The 24,448-nt window shown below is 40.9% G+C and overlaps 2 protein-coding genes across 5 annotated transcripts in view; one reads left to right on the forward strand and one right to left on the reverse strand.

Annotated features, from left to right (window-relative positions):
- Positions 1-10,718, reverse strand: part of APPL1 (adaptor protein, phosphotyrosine interacting with PH domain and leucine zipper 1) — a 37,713-nt gene extending 26,995 nt beyond the window's left edge. For all 3 annotated transcript variants that reach the window (XR_014545347.1, XR_014545348.1, XM_083603032.1), the window contains exons 1-6: positions 10,577-10,718; positions 4,648-4,746; positions 3,712-3,771; positions 2,971-3,042; positions 1,068-1,155; positions 595-636 (exon numbers count right to left, since the gene is read on the reverse strand). Coding sequence is in view for 1 of the 3 variants with exons in the window: in XM_083603032.1 (XP_083459158.1) it covers positions 595-636; positions 1,068-1,155; positions 2,971-3,042; positions 3,712-3,771; positions 4,648-4,746; positions 10,577-10,630 (415 nt within the window). In the remaining 2 variants the exon portion in view is untranslated. The remainder of the gene's footprint in view (positions 1-594; positions 637-1,067; positions 1,156-2,970; positions 3,043-3,711; positions 3,772-4,647; positions 4,747-10,576) is intronic.
- A 5,824-nt stretch (positions 10,719-16,542) lies between these two features.
- On the forward strand, positions 16,543-23,661 carry HESX1 (HESX homeobox 1). Of its 2 annotated transcripts, XM_083603128.1 has the most exons (5): positions 16,543-17,877; positions 18,086-18,285; positions 18,609-18,710; positions 19,962-20,024; positions 21,744-23,661. In XM_083603128.1, exons 1-5 carry the CDS (start codon positions 17,688-17,690, stop codon positions 22,146-22,148), a joined length of 960 nt encoding a protein of 319 aa, XP_083459254.1. In that variant the 5' UTR covers positions 16,543-17,687; the 3' UTR covers positions 22,149-23,661. The 2 variants fall into 2 exon arrangements, with proteins under 2 accessions (XP_083459254.1, XP_083459255.1); XM_083603129.1 differs by having other exon boundaries at positions 19,962-23,661.
- Positions 23,662-24,448: the final 787 nt, after the last annotated feature.

Below are 24,448 nucleotides of genomic sequence, written 5' to 3' on the forward strand. Positions count from 1 at the left end.
GTAGCAGCTACAAAACAATTTAAGTTTAAGGGACCCTCAGGGTCCCTTCCAAGTCTACAATTCTATGATACTGTAAGTGCTTAATCTAAGGATAAAATAAGCTTCTTTTCATAGACGTTATGTTTCACTACCCACAACAGAATTGTTTAAATTATGAAATGCCATAGTAGGATATTTTAATACACAATAGCTACTAAGATTTCCCCCCATGCGTTAAGTTATTCCAGAAGTATTTTAATAGTTTTTGAGATATTATTATGGTAAGAGTTTGCTAGCAAGCTGAATGTCAAGGGCTTACCAACCTGTAAAAAGTTTCCTCCCATCCACTGTGTTTAAAATAACTATGTCTTCAAACTTTCAAATTAGAGGATACTTCCTTCAGCCAACAAATTAGCAAAAGAAACCACTGAAGCTAGAAATTGAGACTATGTTAATGCTTCGCTCCTCTCAAAGCTCTGCACAACATCTGTAAAGCCTCACTATTTTCAAGAGTTCAGCCATACGTCATAACATTAAAGAATTATTATTATTATTATTATTAATTATTATTATTATTAAGAAGTGCCAGAGAATTAACATTTAAGGTATACTTACCATTGCTTGAGATCTGAAAAACTTCTTTCAAAGTCAGAATCTCTGAAATGAATAAATTTTATTTAAGGAAGCACATAATATCAAAGCAGTTTTGCTAACTGTACTATAAAATATAGAAAAAGACTTGATTCAGGGTTTTATAATTGGACAACTGAACATTCAGTACAGAAAACCAATTTTGCAACTCTATTTCTGAAAAAAGATCCAAGTAAATGTGCATAAGGGTTCAGCCTTACATTTCTAAATGTCTAATAGGCATTGACTACTGCCTATTTTCTTTTTCAATTAGCCTACTTTTCCACTCAAAAGTGACTCTGAAGACCAAAAAACTGCAATGAATAGTAATTTTCAAAGTATCTAAAATATAATACTAGAGTTCTGTTTACTGAAACCAGAGTATGCTATAAATTCAAATTATGTGAACTGAAACATGATCAACTTCTCTACATCATTTGTGACAGTAACTATCGTACCTTTTAGATCTCTTTCCTTGAACTGGGTAATGGGAAACATCATGGCATCAGCTAATTGAGTTGATAGTACTGCATGACAAGAACTGAGCTAAGGAGAGGGAAAAACCACAAAGGTACACAATTTTATCTGCAGATAGAGATTTCTCCTGTTTCACAAATACTTCAACTAATGCAAACATCAAGTTTCAACTGAAGATAACTTACAAGTCTTCATTAAAAACAGACAAAGAGGGCACAATCCAGCCAAAATTAAGCACTTCGACATTCTAGTAATGCCAATTAAAGTTACGTACAGCCACCCCAGTTTGCACACCCTTATCTGGAAGCAAGTGCCACTGAACTCTCTGAACAGATATGCACAGGTTGTTCCTTACAACTCATTTCCTTCATAAAGTCTGTCCTATTCTTTCGACCTTCAACGGGTTTTAGTTTATTTATTTGTTTCCTAAAATTTGGTTGTAAATTGATTGTAAAAACTTCAAAGTGGTTATTCATGGTATTTGTGTAAGTTAGGTAGCAGGGTCATTTGGACAGGGACCGCCTTATGAATTTTGTACAGCAATCAAGGATCTAATTATTTCCCCCTCTGCGCCACTCCCCAACCCCACCAATCTCTCACACCTGGCCAATGTCCCTTCCACGTCACCTGACCAAACTCCCCACCTCCCCCACTCATCCCACACCAAATCCCAGCCTGCTTCTTTCACATCTTGCTCAAACAGCTCTTCCCTCACAGCTTGTTATGTGTTTAATGGAGATAGGGTGCATGAAAGAGTGATTTGCTGAAGCACTCTATGAAGCATCCTTACATTCCTGGAGCAGCACTTAAAGAACGGTGAGACGTGCTTCAAATAATGCTTTGGAAAACTGATCCCTGAAGTGCCCCCCCTACATTAAGCATCTCTTCTTCCTCAGCAGCTCACCTAGGGTGGCTCTCCACCCCACACCCCACCACTTGCTCATTTGTTTGCCTGAGGCTCTCTCGTCGCACTGAAACTGGCATGGCTGCCTGTGGGAGGCCATGCAAACTACATCATGCCACCTACAAAACTATAATATAAAGAGATAAAAAGCACAAGGAGGCTTGCCGATCCGAAGGTTGGCGGTTCGAATCCCCGCGACGGGGTGAGCTCCCGTTGCTCGGTCCCTGCTCCTGCCAACCTAGCAGTTCAAAAGCACATCAAAGTGCAAGTAGATAAATAGGCACCGCTCCAGCGGGAAGGTAAACGGCGTTTCCGTGCGCTGCTCTGGTTCGCCAGAAGCGGCTTAGTCATGCTGGCCACATGACCCAGAAGCTGTACACCGGCTCCCTCGGCCAATAAAGCGAGATGAGCGCCGCAACCCCAGAGTCGTCCGCGACTGGACCTAATGGTCAGGGGTCCCTTTACCTTTACCTCATTTGACACTTACATTCTGGAGATTAAAGTAACATTTAACATAGGCTAAAAGCTTTCTCTGACAGCCCCCTGTCTCTTCAACAGTTAAACACCAATTTCTTCAGCCATGAAATGCTGTCACCAAAAGAACATAACTATTAAACTTGACTTCTTTCAATTTATCAGGAACTACGGCATTTAGCACAATGGGGTACCAATTCTAAACAAGGCCCTCTGGTACAATTATAGCACTAACCATGAATAACAAGTAGGATGTTACTCTTAAATGAACTTAAAGAAATGCAGTAAACACACATGCTCTGTTGCTTTAGAAGCACAACAGGCCCTTCCTAATTTAAGGCATTCTACTGAGACTCTTCATTGAAAGCATCAGAAAAGGGGAAGAGTCACCAGTTTTACATAAAAGGCTCAGTATGAATTGGACTATTGCAAACCATCACTATGATTTGTAAATACATAGACAAATGTGAGTCTAAAAAAGAACAGCAGCACACATACAAACTTACCTCATCTATCACTTTTGCAAATTGCTGCAGAGTAGAATTCATAACTTCATCATCACCTCCCAAGGGAAAGCGCTACCAAAACAAAAACATATATTTTACTCAGAAGTTAACCTCCGTTTACTTTTCTTATAAAGATTTAGAACACTCCAAAGCTTTAGTAAAATATGCTGGTATCTAATAGCACTGATATGCTCAAAGAATAGAAATTCCTGGATGATTATAGGCCAAGAAAAAATGTATTTCTGGAACTTTTTTGAATGAACATACCTGACAAAAAGACAAGTTAGCTGATGTTAGTAGAATGCCTATGTTGTTCTAAAACTGAAATGTTAAGTCTGCTTATTCGTGGTGGTTTTAACTTGGGATGCTGTTTCTTTACTAGTCAGGTTCTGTGTTTTTAACAGTAAGCATGACATGAAGAAATTAAGCAAATGGAGCTTTCCCTGCCTGGCACAGAAATAAAGAAACAGGAAACACTTCACCTCCTTAATTCCCACATGACTGGCTACTTTTAAAGCTGAGGTAGTGAATTTGTGTTGCTGAACTACAGTTCTGATTTTCACTGGCCAGACTGGCTGGGGCTGATGGAAGGTGGGAGCCCAACAACAACCAAGGACCACCGATTCCCCGCCCTGCATTAAATGAACATAAGCTGACCCAGTATAAGAGGCTAGCAATCTTCAGATTGTAACATAGAATTGTAGAGTTCTAAGAACATAACCCAAATATGTTCATTCATACCTGTTTCTCATATTCCTTTAGAAGCTTTGAAGTCAAATGTGTTGCTGCACTTAATTCATTCTGGTTAAGGAAAAAAAGACAATAAATATTTCCTACTTTGCACTGATAATGGAAATATACTGTAGATTTCATAAAAACACCACACAACTGCAAAGAGCCACTCTGGCTGCAACATTCTGGATTATTTAACCATGGTAAGGTGGTGCTTAGCTATTAAGTAAAAAGAAAGAAAGATCTTTTTTGTCATATTATAAATTTCACGCTTTTGAACCAGAAGTTGCATTTCTAAGTTAAACCAACAATACATGATCACACTTAGATTGCTGTTAAGTCAATGTAAAAGGGACCATCATTCAAAACAGAAGGCAGTATCATTCTCTCTAACAGCAAGATTAGTCCCCTGCCAATCAGTTTGGAAGAAAACCCAACAAATGAGAAGGAAGGTTGCTGCATCCCTGAGGGAATGACAAGGTATGTAGAAGTATGCATATATTAAAAACTACACCCACAAAGGGGGCAGTTAAATAATAATAATTAGGTGTGCATGCATGAGCTCATATGTGCTGTGGTGGTGGGGAGAGAGAGAAGAGGGAGAGTGGAGTTCAGGCAGGCAGTTATCATAGCTTTGGGAGCCGCCTCAGAACTCTGAAAGGAGCAGCTGGATAGTGCTCCAGAGCAGGTGAACCAGTTAACCAGGAGGAAAACAGCAGTTGAAAAAATAAGCAAATAAAAACCAAGGAAAAGACACATATTCACATGGAATGTCGGTACAAGGCAGTTAGTAGTTGGAGTGTGAAGTAATGGACAGAAAGGGAAAGAATAGAAAGAAAAAAAAGACCCAAAGACACATATAGAATATAGAAAACATAAAACACACTATTTTGGAGAGCTAACTCAAGATTAGCTAACATATGCATTCTGCAATAATCACCCTACCTGTGCATCATAAATTCGGTGCATGGCTTGATACAGCTGGCTAATGTATCTGGAAATGGCTGCAGCATCTTCTTCAAATACACCCAGCAAGGAACGTGTCTAAAAATAACAATGTACATTCATAACATTAAGATTATAGTGTAGTAGCTAGATTTTAGTTTCCAGTGACTCAAAACATATTGGAATAAAATGTATTGCTACTAGGCATTTGACATGCGTCTAGCAGTCATGAAGCAGAAAGCACCTCCTAAGACACTACCACACTTCTTCAGATACACGTCTTCAGATACAGATACACTATCTGAAGAAGTGTGCATGAACACAAAAGCTTATACCAAGAACAAATTTAGTTGGTCTCTAAGGTGCTACTGGACAAATTTTTTATATATATTTTGACTGCGTCAGACCAACATGGCTACCTACCTGAATCTAGAATTAGGGATAATAGGTTCATCGATGGCTACATGCTGTAAAAACAAGAACTTGAACTCATGTCTTTGAAGACAGCTTATGCTTCCAGTTTGGGGAACCTGATGACACACAATATGCACAGCCATTTCCAGCATGTCCTCCTTGTGAGCTTTCCATCCACCTAGCTGCTAATGAAGACCAAGTACAAACGCCTCAGGTTACAAACACTTCAGGTTACAAACTCCGCTAACCTGGAAGAGTTACCTCGAGTTGAGAACTTTGCCCCAGGATGAGAACGGAAATCGTGTGCCGGCGGCACAGCGGCAGCAAGAGGCCCCATTAGCGAAAGCACACCTCTAAGAACAGTTTCAGGTTAAGAATGGACCTCCAGAACGAATTAAGTTCATAACTAGAGGTACCACTGTACTGGAATATATAGCTTGCGGTCTATGTAATACACACACACACACAAACACAGAGGGGGAGAGAGGGAAAGACTAATTTTACAGCTTCTGGTTCAATTTAAGAAGTCCCATAAATCTCAAGTTTCAAAGAGCATACTAACAAACTCATAGGTCACATCCACATTTTACATTTAAAACACATAGCTTCTTCCCCCAAACAACTGTGGGAACTATAGTTTGTTGAGGGTGCAGGGAATTGTAGCTGTTAGGGTAAACTACAGTTCCCAAGATTCATTGGGGGAAGGCATGTGCCTCAAGTACATGAATGTGATCATAGTCACTTGATCTTAGCCAAAAGGCAGAGAAGTGATGAATGTGACCAAAGTCAAGTGCTGACCCTTAAATAGCCAAAACAGCTATTTAACCTTTATGCTTGCAGAAGTACAAAAAAACTTTAAACCCTATGGTGCAGACCTATTAACAACCGTGCATACTTGGTGACCACAGAACACTAAGCAGCTGTTTGAAAAAGGGAGGGATGGAACAGGAATAGGGAAGCTACATACCTCCATGTTGTTGGACTCATCAGCTCAAGCCAACATGAACAATGATCAGGGACATGGATGTAGCCAGGATTTATTTTGGTGGGCAGGCTTCATATTAGTGGGGGCAGAACCTCAGTTAAGTATTTGTATTGATTTACTTGCTCTAGGGGGGCAGATGCCCCGCTGCTCCCCCTTGGCTATGTCCATGGTCAGGAATGATAGCTGTAGTCCAGCAACATCTAGAGGGCCACAAGTTCTCCCCCACTGGCCTGCTATTTTCTTATGTCTATCATAGATCATTATGGATTCCAAAGGCGGCATGAAATCTATTTCAAATGCCAACACCTATAACGTATGCCCTACTTTTTGTATTGCTGACGATGAGCTATTTAGAAGTGTAGACATTAAAACTGGAGCCACCACCCGAACTCTATTTACTTTGGGATTTAAATTGGAATGACAAACACTACCTAGGTGTGCTTGTAAACTACTAATCAGCTTACCATGGACACTTGCCTAACATCAAACTTGCTGTTCTTTTGGTGCCAGAAAGGACACTACATTTTTAGCTCATCTTTTATTATTCAGCTATATGAATTTTTACTTGATTGGGCAAACACCATTTTAAATATTTATGTTTTTATTTGTGGAACTGTTTAAATGCTGCACCTCTGGAGTAGTAGAACAGCCTTTATGCTGCTATTTGAGTATAGTGGTTTTTGTCCTAACATGGTAACAATACTATACCTGAAGAGGCATCTCCACTCCCATTGTTCTGCCCAGACACTGAGGTCTAGTGCCAAGGGCCTTCTGGCGGTTTCCTTACTGGGAGAAGTGAAGTTACAGGGAACCAGGCAGAGGGCCTTCTTGGTAGTGGCGCCCGCCCTGTGGAACACCCTCCCACCAGATGTCAAAGAGGAAAAAAACTACCACCAGACTTTTAGAAGACATCTGAAGGCAGCCCTGCTTAGGGAAGCTTTTAATATCTGAAGGACTATTGTATTTTGTAATCTTTGTTGGAAGCCAACCATAGTGGCTGGGGAAACCCAGCCTGATGGACGGGGTATAAATTTATTTATTTATTTAAATTATTATTATTACTGTAGTACTGTCACGTTAAATGATCTCTCCATCCTTATCTTATGCATGTTCATCAAGAAATGAGCTCAGTGGAAAATAATTTTGACAGATATTGGGATTATAGCCTTATCTATTCATTTTATAATTTATGTGCAATCACATGCCTCCAAAAGTTGAGTCAAAATGAATTTTTAATAGAATGTATATTTTCTTCTCCAAAAGGAAGTAAACCTATTAAAATAGTAGCTTCTGATAAAATATAATGTGTGTAAAAACTTATTAATGTTCTAGACTGGTGTAGCATTGTGGATAAGAGTCAGGAACACTATGAGTCAAATTTTGCTTAAGCAGTGATTAAGTAAGCCACAGTTTGTTCAGTGTGTGTTGCCTCCAATCTTTCAATTTGTCATCATGACAAAATCAGAGTTGATCCAGTTTTGCAATTCAACAGAGCTTCCATTGCTGGTTAAATGAGACAAATAACTTTTCATAATAGACTTCAAACAGGCTGTGTCAGTGTGAAGTTAAAGTGTACGTGTAACAGACTTCAGTTATCTTATATAGGGGTGTGTGCTAATGGATATGCTCTCAAAGGCCCCTTTGGACTCTGGAAGAGAAATTATTTTTCTGTAGAAAGAGTACTTATGCTATGCAAAGCAAGGGAATGAAACTTCACACTTTGCAGATACAAGAATTTAGAATAAGAAAATGAGGTTGTGATAAATGACCCTGTATGGGTACAAATTCCTATGATGCCAACAGTACAATCCTATGCTTACACTTTATCAGTTGAATGCTCAAGCTTGAGAACTTTGCTGAATGTTTTTGTCTGCTTGCATGATGGATCTTTGAGTTATGCCAAAGCTTACCACTTTCAGGGAAACCTGTTTATGCTAGTTTGATGAGGAACTTCTGTAAAGGAATTCTTGTACATTGCAGAGGGTATCGAAGCATCAGTAGCATGCACAGTTGATTCAAGAGTAACGCTGTCCAGGTCTATATCACCACACTGAGAATACATTCTAGATTCCTAGAATTTGTCAAACTATAGCTGAGAGCTGTAGAGCAGCATTCCTCAAACTGGTTCAAGGACCGACAGTGGCCTAGAGCCCACTTTCTGGTCCTGCCTCAATGCTACAACCCACCCCATGATTGTACAGTAGACTTTTGGTTGGCTAGATGCTAGCAGCAGCAGCTTCCTCATTCAGAGGAGGAAGGACCCCTAAATTTGCTTTGGGGCTTCCTCCATCCCTCCAGACCAGTTTGGAGAAGTTCATTGCACTCAATGAAGTCATTCCACAAGCACAATGATTTTTGGATGTTAGTAACTGTCAGCAGATGGTGCTAATTTCTGCATCTATCCAACCCCTGCAGCACAATTTTGTGATTGGTGGACCTCAGTAATTTTTAGTTCTCAAATGGGCCCTAGGAGTAACTTTGTAAGGACACTGCTAGTAATGAGCGCACTTGCCCACATTGCTGATTTTCTGAATGAAGCATCCTTAAGTTTTTGAGGAACCCCAGAACACAGTTTGAAAACAACTTCATTAAGATATAGGAAATTATGCATAGTACCCCTAAAATCTGTTGTGCTTCAAGGTCTGACTGTTGTTTGTTAATCAAGCTAGCAGCAACTTGGATGCCTCTGGTCTCTAGAGAATCCTTTTTTGAAACATTTTATACTTTAATTCTTGCCCATTTACATCATTAGGGGAAAATCACCATCCATCTTATTGATGCATGATGAACTAAAGCAGGGGTAGCAAACATTGTGCCCTCCAGATATTGTTGTGCTAGAACTCCCATCATCACCAGCAAGTATGTCTACAGTGATGGTGGGAGACGTAGTGCAACAATATCTGGAGTGCATTATGTTGACTAACCCTTAACTAAAGAACCCCTCTTTTTAAATTTCTATAATTCTGGAAGGGATTTTAAGATGAGGTAGAAGTATCTTCTAGATTTAATGAATATCTAGACTAGGTCTAGATCAATTCCATATTTTATATGTAGTCCATCTCTTACTTAGTATAAAAACTCTCTCAATCTAACAAAGTTGAATCTATCGTGCAAGATTTGCACACTAATGTTATTGCTGTGGCCAAGACCATAAACAGGAGACTGCAAAGCACTACTCTGAAAGCTTGTTTAGATGAGATCACAGGAAGTGTAAAACATCTCTTACACAGCAACATATGAGATAATGAAGCCAATTATTCAAAAGAAACAGAAGATGCTAATCATCATCTCTTTCCAATCTGGTCACATACCGACTCAGTTGTTGAAACAAGGTTTTCAAAGCATTACTGTATATTGTTACACATCTTTACTTTTTTGAGAATCAACAGGCAAGCATCTGTCAAGTTTTCTTGAGACAGTATGTGGTTCACAAGAATTTTGTTATATTTCAGTTTCAAAAAATGAATGTTTAATTGTGTATAGGAGTGGACTGCAAGGTAACTGTACCTGAAAACAATCACACTTACAAGAGAACAAAATTCAAAGTAAATGTGCATAAGGCAATGGTACATTATTGAACGTAATCTTTGAACAGGTGTCCCTACAAGGCAATTGAGCTAACACTATATGTAAGGAAACAATTTTAAAGTCACTGATAAACAAATCCACCAAATGTAGGAGTAAGGGTGTAGTGAGGAAACTGAGGCAGCAATTTCAATAATTGCACAGCAATTTGAGACAGGAACAGATTTCACTGGGCTCTATACTGCCCTTACTAGACTGTCTCCCTTGACTCTGTGGGACCTGAGAAAAAGACCTTCAGTGGGGGGGGGGGAATACAATACTGTATAAAACTCCAGATCACGCTGAAAGAACTCTTATGTCCCACCCTGTACATACCCTCCAGATTTTATACTCGACAGAAGCAACATCCCCATTTAACCCCCAACAGCCCAAACATGGAGAAAGGAGACAGTGCTTCCTCTACACTAGCCAAGGACTAAAAAAAAAAAAAAGGAGTGGAGTGGAGAGAGAAGGCCTTTTGGGTTTGATTATTTTTGTGCCTAAGACAGTCGCGTGATTATGCTTCCTGGGACTCCATTTAAGCGCCCCGTGGCGACTTGGAAAAGGGCAGGGGGCCGTCCCCAAACAAGTCTAAACGCTGAGCCCACGCAGAAGACCATTTCCCCACAGATTTAGCAGAAGCACTTCTGCATGCGAGGTGCAGCAAACCCTCCGTGTCACTTGGAGAAGATGCTACAGAGGGCGAAGCGGAAAGACCAGACGGCGGCGGGACAGTTTTTGCCGCCTGCACAGGCTCCTTGTCGCTATGGAGTCGCTCGTGAGGCGGCGGTCGGCGACGGAGGGGGGGGGGAGATAAGAGAGGAAGGAAGGCGGAGGGAGCGAAGCGTTACTATTCCGGGATGGTGGCACCGAGGGATGGGGCTCCGCAGCCCGCCACCAGCCCGCCCGCCTCGCGGCGCCGAGGGCCCTCAGCTCGCCGTCTCTCCCGCCGCTTCCCCTCCTCACCTGGGGGCTGTCCTCCAGCGTCTCCTCGATGGGCAGCTTGTCTATCCCAGGCATGTCGGCGGACGGATCTCCACAGGCCGGACCGGCCCAGCTGCCCCCTCACGCCGCACCCAGCTGACAGGTCTCCACCCTCGCGCTCTCGCCCGCCCGCTCGCCCGCCGCCTGGCACCTCCCCTTTCCCTCCCCGGAGCAGCCACAACAGGGAAGCTCAGGAAATCCCGCCCCGGCACTTCCACGCAGCGGGCCGCGGCTGCAAAGGCAGCAGCTGCTGCCGCCTCCTCCCTCAGACGCGGCGGACCGCGCGCCGCCTGCTTCCCATTGGCTGAGAAGGCGGCCACTCCGAACCGAAGAAGAAGCAGGAGGAGGCGCGCGGCCTCTTATTTATTAATCCGGATCCACAGGCTCGCTCTTCTCTTGGCCTCTCATGCGGGGGTTGTTGCTCCGGGTTTGGCGGCCCTTCCTGCACTGCCTCCCCCACCCCGTGTGGCTCTCAGAGGGTGGAAGGGAGACCCTCCCCCTGGTTATTGCGGCTGGTCGCCCTCTGCGCGAGGCTCACCTGGGAGCTCACCGGTCACAGCGGGGCTTCTCCATGAAGCGAGGGCAAAGGATGGCACAGGCACGCCATGTTGCGTGTCATCCCAGCCGCCGCTTCCGATGCCCTTTTCCCCCTTCCAGCCCCGACTGTTAAAATTACTGCTTTGCGGCCTAGCTCACATCTCTGTTGCTAAGTGGAATTTTAAAAACACGTTTTTATTTGTGTGTGGATTTTTTTTGCTTTTTGGGTTTTTTTTTTACTTTACAATATTATTTTATTCGTTGGATAGGAAAGGAGAATGGGTCAAAATATACTGAGAGGCATGCAGAGCCTGGGATCTGCAAATTCCAGATGGATTTGAAAATGATTCCATAGTATTAATAACTGCCAGCTGGTTAACTTGTCTGCACCATTAGGAGGAGGAAGCGTGCTCTGCTTATCCAACATTATGCTTACCTAGCCAACAGAAAAGTGTCTGAGGCCAATCAAAAAGAATTGATCATATATTAGTACTGTTTTTAAAATAAAGTTCTACTGAGCACTTTAAGAATACTGTTGTGAGTTTGCCAGGGTCAGTGTGGATGACACCCATGGGCCCCTTCAAACCTGTGATCCAGTGTATGTGGGGGTGGAAGCCAGTTGAACCTGTTCCTTTGGTAAGGTAATGGCAGGCAGTATAATAGTGCTGTTTACATTAGCCATGCTGCCATATAGACAAGTGGGGTTAACTCTGCCCCCTACTTGGAATCAAGATCACCTTGTAAGGTAGAAGAATGGTAGCCAGGTTTTTGTGGGTAAGTTTTGGCTGATACTGGAAGCTGAAGAGACAGGTATGTCATGCTCTGTACTGGACACAAGCACTGTGGCTTGGAGCTTCCCTGGAACCCAAATGGAGAATTGATATGTTAGTGTGTTAATGCTGTGAGTCGATCTTATGCTCAGATTGTAAAGAGGTAAAGGTAAAGGTACCCCTGCCCGTACGGGCCAGTCTTGACAGACTCTAGGGTTGTGCGCTCATCTCACTCTAGAGCCAGCGCTGTCCGCAGACACTTCCGGGTCACGTGGCCAGCGTGACGAAGCTGCTCTGGCGAACCGGCACCAGAGCAGCACACGGAAACGCCGTTTACCTTCCCGCTATAAAGCGGTACCTATTTATCTACTTGCACTTAAGGGTGCTTTCGAACTGCTAGGTGGGCAGGAGCTGGGACCAAACGACGGGAGCTCACCCCGCCGCAGGGATTCGAACCGCCGACCATGCGATCGGCAAGTCCTAGGCGCCGAGGTTTTACCTACAGATTGTAGGTTCATGCTCAGATTGTATATATGTGTAAATACAACCACATATCCTAAAGACACCAAAATCTCTATTGACCTTCATTCCAAGAAAATAGAACCCTAGGTAAGCACAGAAATCCCAGCAGTCTCATTGCTCAGAGACTGGGATACATGCAGCAGTACATTAGTACAGTATATATAAACCCAAGTCATTATGATAAGAATTACTCCGTTATCAAATATTTACCATGTGTAATACAAACTTACTTAGAAAAAGTAAGACCTTTAATGAAATGATTAACTAACAGTGTAATCTAATGCCTACTCAGAAATAAGCACTACAGTATTGAATTCAGTGGTTCTTACTCCCAGGTAAGTGTATAGAACTGCAGCCTAGGCCATTATGTTTTTTTTCTGGTTTGACCTTTTCTCATCTCTTTTTATGTATACTGAGATGGCACTGGCTGGGCTGCCAGATACATCAAAATAGTACATCAAAATAGTCCAATGTTTCTTTTTTTAAAAAAAAAAGGATATAAATAAAGCATAAATCAAAATTCCAGTGTACTGAATTTACATTACCACCAGAAAGTATAATAAGGCTGCATTTGCACTTACTCTCAAGGTGCATCCATGTTTTTTAACCCATTCCAGAGTAAAATACTTTTCTGAGGTACTGGCTGCATCTTTAGGAAGATAAGGGACACTGTCATTAGTTATCCATATAACATCTGCCATTCACTCTTTACATTTTTATAATAATAATAATAATAATAATAATACATTTTATTTGTACCCCACCCTCCCTAGCCGAAGCAAGGCTCAGAGCGGCTAACATCATACAAATAACACAGTATACGTAAAAACAGGCATCAATTAATTAAAATACATCTTCAAATTAATTCAGACAAATTAAAATCTGGACAAATAGCAGTTATCAGGTTAAGATTGAGAGCGGTTAATACTTGCCAGGACCAACTGTTTTCACTGATCATATAAGGACCTGTGAACAGGCTGAAGGGCCTCCTTCACATAAATCACAATAGAGGTGAGGAACCTCAGGTCAGGCAGGCCAAATGGAGCCCTCCAGCCTTCTCTATCTGCCTGCAGGACTCTTTCCAGGCCATACCTTCTCCCTAGCTACACCCAGGCTCCTTATCCTAGGCTGCACCCCTCACCACCCCTCCTGCTTGCCTAGACGGAAGATAAATACAGACAGTTCACTGGCAAAATTGGAACAAGTATAGCTAGATAGTTACACCTTGAGAGCATTGCTCACTTCAAGAGTCCAACAGATAAAAAAGGTTCTACAATAAACTTTCAAATACTGTTTTATTTGTAAATGTATTCCCAAAGAAGAGCAGAGTTTGTATATGTACTGGATTTTTAAAGTCGAACATGTTTATGGGATGTTTTGCACTGCTGCAGATTGCTTGCTGTCTTTTTCCACATTTCATTGCTGGGTTTCCATCTGGTACGGAACAGAGTGCTCTTATTTCTCTGGGCTGTTGTGCACATCACACCGAACTAAACCTTGGCTGAGCACGGACTTGTGGCTTGGTTGGAGCTCATACCTAATTTGCTTTTCCCTGGTCCTTTTCAAGCCTGTGCTGAGATAAGCCAAGGATTGGCTTCATGTGCTCTCTGAACTCAGGCTTGTGCTTAATCTGTCTCCAGACAAACTTTGGTTACAGCTCGTGGTTAGTCTAAGGTTACCAGTTTTTTCCCCCAATGAATCCGGGGACATTTTTCAACTTCAATAGGAATGTTAGGATTTTGTCAGGGAATTGATTTGTAAATCCAGGGAATTGATTTGTAAATCCTGGGAAACGGGTACATCTGGTAACCTAAGGTTAGTCTGGAGAGAGCTTAACCACAAACCTGGGTTTGGTCAGCATACTAAGCCAAGGCAGCAAAAAAGGACTTGAAAGGAGCAAAGCAGGCTTCAGTAGTATGCCATAAATAAAGTAATTTATTTCTCTAGTTTTACCTTCCATGGAAGCCATTCTCAGAAAACAAACTATGATAAATGCAAATATTGATTATTAACTCAAAATAATGTAAGCTTATTATTCATAGATTAATTGAACTCTCGTTTTTTAATTTCTTTTGAATAAGGAATTAAAGAGACTTTAATGTTTTTAATAACTATAATTTACCTTACCCCCAAAGCTTACACCAAGAAATTGCCAACACTAGATGGCAGCATTATAGAGCTATTATTAATGTTAATGTTCTTCTCAGTACTGTAGAACAAAAAGCAATAATTTAACATTCATTTTAAAATAAAAAGTGGCACAAAATGGCACAATGTTATTCCCAACTTGGGGGAATTCTGTGGATATAGCGTATCTTGATTTCAGTGAGGCTTTTGACAAAGTCCTCCATTATATTCTTGCAGAGAAGCTGGCAAAATGTGTGCTGAGCAAGGTGGATTTACAGCTGGTTAAATGACCAAACCCAGAGTGCTCACTAATGGTTATCATCCTGGGAAAAAGTGACAAGTGGGATGCCACAGGGTTCTCTCCTGGGTCTGTTGTTGTTCAATGTCTATATAAATGACTTGGATGAAGGAATTGAGAGGATGCAGATGACATCAAACTGGGAGGGGTAGCTAATGCCACAGAAGACAGAATCGGAATTCAAAATGACTTTAACAGATTGGGACAAATACAAAACTCTACATATAGGTAGGAAGAACCAGCTGCACAAATTAAGATGAGAGACACCTGGATTTCCAACAGTAAATATTAAAAGGATTTAGAGGTCTTAGACCATAAGCTTAACATGAGCCAACAGTGTAATGCAGCAACAAATAAACTAATACTATTCTAGGCTGTGTAAACAGAAGTATAGTGTCCAGATCACGGGAAGAAATAGTACCACTCTATTCTGCCTTGGTCAGACCACACCTGGAATACTGTTTAGGGAAGCTTTTAATATCTGAAGGACTATTGTATTTTAATATTTTGTTGGAAGCTGCCCAGAGTGGCTGGGGAAACCCATCCAGATGGGCGGGGTATAAATGATCAATTATTATTTTTATTATTATTATTATTTATACTATGTCCAGTTCTGGGTGCCACAATTTAAGAAGGATATTGACAAACTGGAATGTGCTCAGAGGAGGGCAATCAAGACAATCAGTGGTCTGGAAACTAAGCCTTATGAAGAATGGTTAAGGAGTTGGGTATGTTTAGCTTGGAAAAGAGACTGAGAGGAGATATGATAGCCATCTCAAATATCTAAAGAGCTGTCACAATGAAGATGGAGCAAGCTTGTTTTCTCCTGCTCTGGAGGTAGGACCCAAGCCAATGGATTCAACTTACAAGAAAGGAGATTCCAGCAAAACATCAGGAAGAACTTTCTGACAGTAAGGTTGTGGAGGCCAGAGATGAAATTGAGTTTCCCATTCATACTTTATTGGGGGGGGGGGAAATAGCCCAAAGACAAACAGTACTGATGCATTTAATAAATGTATTTAACTTCAAACCTTTTATATGCTTTAAAAAGGTAAAGGACCCCTGACAGTTAAGTCCAGTTGCAGACGACTCTGGGGTTGCGGTGTTCATCTTGCTTTACCGGCTGAGGGAGCTGACGTTTTGTCCGCAGACAGTTTTTCCGGTTCATGTGGCCAGCATGACTAAGCCGCTTCTGGCGAAACCAGAGCAACGCACGGAAACGCCGTTTACCTTCCCGCCGGAGTGGTACCTATTTATCTACTTGCACTTTGACATGCTTTCAAACTGCTAGGTTGGCAGGAGCAGGGACTGAGCAACGGGAGCTCACCCCATTGCGGGGATTCGAACCACCGACCTTCCGATCGGCAATCCCTAGGCTCAGTGGTTTAGACCACAGCGCCACCCACGTTTTTGCTTTAGTTCATTATAAAAACTAGGATAGCAAAACTAATTATTTATGATACTGTACCTAAATTCCAATTGACTTAGCGCATAAAAGCAACTCCCAGACACAAGGTTGGGCAGTGTATATGGAGGTCCTGAGCTACCCAGATGACAAGACCCCCACCCAGCCTCACTGATGTGGTCACTGGCAGAGGAAGAGGAGTGCGGGGGGAGCACGCCACCCCCGGCAGTGTGATCCCGGTGGGGTGCCATCGCGGCTGCCCCCCTGCCCACTCCGGGTGCCACGCCCCTGTGGGTGGCGCGCCACGCCTCCAGGATGTGCATGAAGCTCCACCACTGGATGTGGTCCAAAGGAAAGCAGAACAATGTGTTTGGCACCAGCTTGACTGCAGGAGTTGCCAGAAGGAGTCATACAAGACACAATCCATAACAGATTCTGATATAAAAAGGTGTACTTTGCAACTTGGAGTAGACCCACTGAAATTAATGGAAAATTACTTAACTGATTCCAGTGGGTATACTATGAGACTGACTAATGTTAAATACCCCCACCCCCGCAAACAACAGTAGCATACAGGGTACAATCCTGCTTTTTTAAAACAAAAGGTTCCTCTGCTATTGATTTCACTGGGATTGTTCTCCAAAGTTTTGTACAAGTATTTGTTGGGCTCCTCTTAGAATATCAGCATAAAATTACATCAGCATAATACAAGTGCTGGGGGCTGGGGAGAAGCAAACAAATTTCTACCTTTTCAAACTACTTAGTTCAACAATTCCTGTTAACTAATCCATGCTCTTGGAAGACAATTACACTGAGCTCTGACAACATTGCCAACCCATTGCAGTGTGCCTTATGCCAAACACCATTGTTATATTATTGACCATGTTCACTATTACATATGCATATGAAAAAACAGAAGCTTTTTCATCAGGATTACCCTAATAGCATTAAGAGATTATTTTTAAAATTTCATTGGAAGAAAATTCACTTAAATGAGATTACTTATTACTTGACTGGTTTCCTATCATGCTGTTATGTTTAGGTAAGTGGAGTCCATTAGAATGCTATTTTTTTTAAGGAACCTGATTTTATACATTAATGATTTCAAATAAAAGAGAAGTGCTATATTTGTGCGCTGGTTCTTTTGAGAAAGTTAAGTCTGATGCTCTGGTTAGACGAGATAACACTTTTTGTCCCTCTTGGTGCCCCCCCTGGTGTCACCATTAGTTGCTAATTACTTGCAAACAAATAAACAATTAACTCCTCGTGCCTCTTGGTGGGAGAATCTTCATTGACATGCTAAAACTTTCTAATAAAAGATTTTAATTAATGACGTGGCGAATCCAACCCCCTTGTCAACAAAGCTATAAGGAGGAACTGGGAAAGAAAAACCTGAACTATGGTGCATTTGGTACCTAGGCTGACAGTACAAGAATGGCAAGCAGATCACTCTGTCCTCTTAATGAAACTTCTCAAAACCATCAGGACAAATCCAATCTTGGGGAAAGCAAAAAGGCATCTTGTTCATTTTCCATTGAAAGCATTTTGGGGTTAGAGCGGAAAAAAGATGGCACAACTGCTGCAAAGCCACACAGGCCATGGATGGATAAATGCAGTGATTTAGGTAAGAGGGAAACCTTCATTTCTCTTTTCTTAACTTTTTAACCTGAGTTCAGGGCTTAAAAAAAAGATAATTAACAAGCAGTGTGCATCCATTAAATAAGCTGTAAAGAAAAAATCAGGTTGTTATCTTTCAGTTTTGTCTTTCTTAGGTTTGAAACGTATAACCCAACATTTCATGGTATTAAAACACTGCATTTGTGACTTTGCAGGAGAGGATTGCAACCCTTGTCTACGGTTTCCTGCCATTTCCTATGCAATCCCATTGTTTAATGCGATCAGCTACCCAGAGGCAGAAGAAAGGGTTCGGAAATGCGAAAACTATTTTGCAGTCAATGAAAAGCTTTCTTACAAAAGGGAATTGAGTTGGTACAGAGGTAGGAGGCCAAGAACTGCATTCACTCGAAGCCAGGTAGGGATTGAGTACATTTAACCTATTCATAAATCTAAGAATGGATGTTTTGCTTGGGGCATTGTTTAGTAAGAGGGTATTTATTAGCAAGAATCCAGAAATGCCTGTTTCACAAAAGTCTGTACAATCATTCATTTGCTGAATAAAAATGCATATAGATGTTAACATGTAATCATCAATGTTGTTCAAAATAGCTTAGTTGATTACTGTTGATTTGGATTTAAGTTTAGAATCTGACCTCAGTTTTTATCAGGCGATTCAACTTTATTGTTTGCTGCAGTGAACAATAAATAAGTAATAGTGTTCCTTTTTATTCTCCTTAGATTGAAGTACTGGAAAATGTTTTCAGAGTGAACTCTTATCCTGGGATTGATGTTAGAGAAGAACTAGCTAAAAAATTAGATTTAGATGAAGACAGAATCCAGGTAACTTTTGAATAGCATTATTTGAATCTTTCTGTGATCATGTCTGTGTGTCTGCTTAACAGATCTCGCAGTGGTTGGAAATAATAATTAACTGCAGAGATTCTGACTCCTACTGTTTTGGGATTGCCTTTGGAGCACTTTATGGGAGAAAACCGGACACTGCATATATTTGCACCCCCTAACTCCACATATATTTGCCTAAATATAAACTTACTATGAAAGAAAAGCATTTTATTTAACCCGAAAGCATGTATGTTGCCAGGATTTAAGACTTGGAAGTGTGATGTCTTGATTGTATAGTGAGAGGTAACTCATACAGAATTCAATGTTTACTCTCAAGTAAGTGTGCTTAGGATTGTAAGAGAATGTAAAATTATGATTATATTAGGAATTTATATTAGCAAAAACTAAGGCTACAATTCTAAGCACGCTTGCCAGGGAGTAGGCTCCATTGAACATAGTGGGGCTTCCTTCTGGGTAAACATGCATGGGATTGGGTGCTGTACGTTTTTCAAACTTTTGTTTAGGTGGAATGAGAAACTTAAAATAGGATTTGTTATAACTACAAAATGATGAAAGTGCATTTAGCAATCTGAGACTTATTATCCAACATTTGATTTAAAATTCCACATAGTTTTAAACAACTTTGTTTTATCTGCCTTCAAACAGACTGAAGTTATGTCTTACTAAGTGGACATAATTTGTATTTTCTGACCTGGTTGCAACTAGTTTTGGATGCTGTTCAGAATACTTTCTGACTCTGCTTCAGGTGCTGATGATGGACTTTTATCTTTGTTTTAACTGCATCATTTAATGCTTTAAAAAGTCAGGTCTCTTTTGTGGACTGCAGTGGATGACCAAGCATCCACGGCCAGCACTTTCTAGTAGCTTAGAAGTCTGGATAGATCTGCATCAGAGACTGTGACAGTCTGATTTCCTAAAACCAATCACCAAATGCAGCCATTCCACAAGTTTTCTTCTCTCATTTATCTACAAAATGTTCATTTCAATCTAGCACCCATATTGGGTATGTCATAGCTCAAAGAACATAAGGAGAGCCGTGCTGGATCAGGCCAAAGGCCCATCTGTTTCACCATCCTGTTCTCACAGTGGCAATATTTTATATTAGTATGTGGTTGTCCACTGAGGCTTCATTTTCCAACATAGCACTTTCCTTTAAGTGGTGCTATAAAGATGGTTGATCTGTAACAAGTGTACCTTTTTCTTTTTTCTTTTTTGGAACAATTTCAGATCTGGTTCCAGAATCGCCGGGCAAAGCTGAAGAGATCCCACAGAGAATCTCAGTTTCTAATGGTGAAAAACAATTTATCTCAAAACATGATAAAATAATAGAATCACCCACCCAATACACTAGTGTATTGCTGAAGCGTGATGTGAAGCGTTCATAAACTGCAAACTCTTATCGAGGAATTATAACGTTACAAATTTGCTTGGATGTTTGTCAACTAGTTCTGAAAAAAGAAGAATGATTTTGCGAAGGAAAATAAATGGTGATCAAAGATGGGGAACTTGCGGCTCTCCAGATGTTATGGGACCCCAACTCCCATCAGCCTCAGCTAGCATGGCTAGTGATCAGGCATGATGGGACTTAGAGCCCAACAACATCTGGAGGGCCACAGGTTCTCTATCCCTGCTGTAAATACTATTGTAGCATTATTCCTATTACTAAGGGGAGGGGGACATTTTCTCTAACAGCTTAATAGCTTATTTTCAGGGAAAGGGGGAGCTATTTTTTCAGATAACTAACCAAAGGAGGTAGTGATGCATCATTGTAAATTGTGAGGACTAAACATACAATGGGGCGGAGAAGCTGTGACTTCCCAGATATTGTTCGACTCCAACTCCCATCATCCCCAGCCAGCATGACTGATGGTCAGGCATAATGGGACATTGAGGCCAACATCTGGAGGGCTACATACATCAAGGAGGCTTTGCATAAAATTCTGTAGCTCAGTTTTCCCTACAGCTGTGTCTCTGGCCCTCAGGAAGCTCTGTATGTATGGGGCCTGCACTATAAAATCCAAAGGATTCACATGAGAAGCTAATTACAGACAGCTGCAGGGAATCCTGTTCTGGCAGAAGCATTTCTCTCTGAAAGATTTGAATCTTTTCTGCCATGTTTCCTACTGTGATCCAGAGATGTGCAAATGTTTATTGGGTGATGGTGGCTATTGACTTAAAAAAAGCTTTTTGCCGGGATGTTATGCAGCAAAAGTATACAGGGCATCCCACTTTGTGTGTATGTGTCTCTGCTTGGTGGGAACTTCATGAAAAGAAGAAAATGACATTCACATATGAAACCAATATGTATCATATTATGGGAATCTTTGCAAGATCAATCCCTGGGGAGGGAGAGCGAGCATTTTGTACCTTCCCACTTTCCTCAGGAAACAGGTTGCTCCTGCGATGATCCCTTTGTTGGTTTTTTGGAACCATTTCAGCTCAGTGTATATATACGCCAAGATTTGCCAGTCTGCAATAACTACAGCCCAGCTGACCTTTCAGAGGGTGCAAAGGCATTACACATCCTGTCATTCTCAGAATGAACACAACTTTGGCTATATCATAAATACCTGCTTCCCTCCCCACATCTTTTAGAAACCATGGTGTTTGTATTTTATACTGTAGCAGATGCATTACCTGTTAGTTTCCAGGGGAGTTTAAAGTGCTGATATTGACCTTTAAACAGTTCAGGACAAAGTTATTTGAAGGACTCTGTCCACCTGTACCCAAAAGAAGTTGCCTGGCCCTTAAGATTAGAATGTAAGATTTTTTTAAGATTTTAAAAAATATTAAAGAACATGAAAAGAAAGAAATAACAGATAAGATAGGAATAGAAGCCCACAAAAAGGTAAAGTATTTAGGTATATGGTTAATAGCAAAAAATATTAACATATATAAGGATAAGTTAAAAGAAATCTTGAAATATGGAACAGGATGAATCCATCCCTTTTAGGAAGGATCGTAGCAATAAAAATGAATGTGCTTCCAAGAATGTTATATCTTTTTCAGACAATACCAATAATAGCAGGGACTGCATGCTTCAAAGAATGGCAAAAAGAAATTTCAAGATTTGTCTGGAATGGGAAAAAACTGAGGATAAAAAATAAGATACTTACAGATGTGAAAGAGAGAGGTGGTTTCTCACTTCCAGACTTGAAATTGTATTACAAAGCTGCAATCCTAATATGGATCCAAGATTGGATCAAACTTGACAGAGAAGAGATAACAGATGTGGAAGGACATGACAATAGGTTTGGATGGCATGCCTATCTATGGAATGGAAAAACAAAAATCCATAAAGGATTCCACAATCATATAATAAGAAGAGTGTTGTTCAAAGTATGGGACAAATATAAAGAACTATTAGAACCCAAAACACCTTGGTGGTTATCATCTATTAGGCATTATCACTAAAAGCATTGGGGAAAAAGGGAGACTGGCCGACAGATAGAGAATTGTTAGTAGAATAGGAAGGGAAACTAGAATTGAAAGAATATGAGGAAATAAAGGAACATCTTCAAAGTTGATTGCATCATAGGCAGCTAAAATATATTTTTTAAGAGGACAATAAGAAAGGCTTTTTATGCACGGTTTCTAAATTCCAAAAGGAAGTAATAGAACTCAAAATTATTAAAGAAAATCTATAACATCCTTTTGGAATGGGAAACGAAAGATGAGGAAGTGAAATCAGTAATGATCAAATGGGCGCAAGACATAGGCCACAATATACAATTTGAAGATTGGATAAAACTTTGGAAAGTAAATCTGAAATTTACAGACTGTATATTGTTAAAGGAAAATTGCATGAAGATGCTGTATAGATGGTACATCTCACTGGTGAAATTGGCCAAAATATATAAAAATGAACAGAGGGAATGTTGGAGGCGCAAAGAGGTTGAAGGGACTTTTTATCATATGTGGTGGGATTGTAAAAGTGTTAAGGTATATTGGGAAATGATCTACAACGAATTTAAAAAAATGTTTAAAATAACATTTGTTAATCAACTAGAAGCCTTCCTGTTGGGTATATTAGGACAAGACCTGCCGAAAGAGAAAAGGACATTATTTATGTATGTGGCGGCGGCAAGAATACTACTAGCACAGAATTGGAAGACTGGAGAAATTCCAACAAAAGAACAATGGCAAGAAAAACTGATGAGCTATGCGAAATTGGCGAAGCTGAAACACAGACTTCAGGAAAAGGACAATAGGGATTTTGAAAAAGAGTGGGAACTTTTTATATTATATTTGCAGAAACAAAGAAAGAATATTGATCTGATGGTAGGATTTAAATAAACATTCACAACATTACGGATAGAGAATAGGTAATGTAATAAAAGGAAAAATATGATATTTGTAGAAAATAGCAGAATATACTAATGAGGTTAATAAATCAGAAATGGAAGTTGAGGGAAGTCCAAAAGGGGGGAGGAAGAGATGTTTATTTAAGCTGTATGTTATAAGTATATTTGTAACTAAAGAAAAGGAAATTAATAAATTTAAAAAAAAAAGATTAGAAAGGCTTTGTTCACATGGCCACTGTCAATAAGATCTCTTAGACTGGCAAACACTAGGGGCATGGGCTTTTCAGTGGTAGCGCCATATTTGTGGAATTCACTCCTGAGGAATTGATGTCTGGCCCTGTTTGTGTTAGCTTTAAAACCTTTATTTCAATTTGCTTTTAATAAGGTGAGGGCCTAAGTACCTAACTGTTAAATTGTTGTGTTGTTGATGTTTAAAAATCTGTTTTATCTGGATTGCTGTACTGGGTTATATTGTATTCTAGAACTGCTGTTTTTAGTTTTTGAAATTGTAATGAGATGTTTTAGTTGTATTTTATGGTTTAAAATGTTTAAGTGGACCACCTTGGGAGGCCTTTACCCCGAAGGTGACGTATAACTTTGGAAAATAAATAAATAATGACCAATATGTTGAGTGTGCTTTTTTGCTAGGGGGCATCTAAAGAAATCTGCCAGAAATCTGTAGCCAGATGAAAACAACTTGGAAATTTGTACTGGTTCAAAATGCAGCAGCCCATTTGCCTTTAAAGGCCATACAACTCCCATTCTGAAACAGTTGCGTTGGTTGCTAGTTCATTTCTGAATTCATTTTAAATGACTTAGGTCCCAAATATCTGAGTCTGCTTCTTTCCCTATAGGCCCTCTCGGGCTTTAAGAGCAGCAGAAAAGGGTCTCTTGATGCTAGCTCTGCAGATTTCAGAAGTTGGGGATTGGGTGGCCCAGTAGCAGGCATTCTCTGTGGCAGCTCCTAAATTGTGGAACTGCCCACAGAGGTGCAGGTGAATGCTAGAGACACACCTCTTTGCCCTGATCTTTGGCAGATGTGTGTTTTTAGGACCTACCCTATTCCTGTGACTGTAAAGGTAAAGGTAAAGGGACCCCTGATCATTAGGTCCAGTCATGGCCGACTCTGGGGTTGCGGTGCTCATCTCACTTTATTGACCGAGGGAGCCGGCGTACAGCTTCCAGGTCATGTGGCCAGCATGACTAAGCCGCTTCTGGTGCGGAAACGCCGTTTACCTTCCCACCGGAGCGGTACCCATTTATCTACTTGCACTTTGACGTGCTTTCGAACAGCTAGGTTGTCAGGAGCAGGGACCGAGCAACGGGAGCTCACCCCGTCGCAGGGATTCAAACCCCCGACCTTCTGATCAGCAAGTCCTAGGCTCTGTGGTTTAACCCACAGCGCCACCC

This window comes from Podarcis filfolensis (assembly GCF_964270895.1).
Source record: "Podarcis filfolensis genome assembly, chromosome: 2".
Classification (NCBI taxonomy): domain Eukaryota; kingdom Metazoa; phylum Chordata; class Lepidosauria; order Squamata; family Lacertidae; genus Podarcis; species Podarcis filfolensis.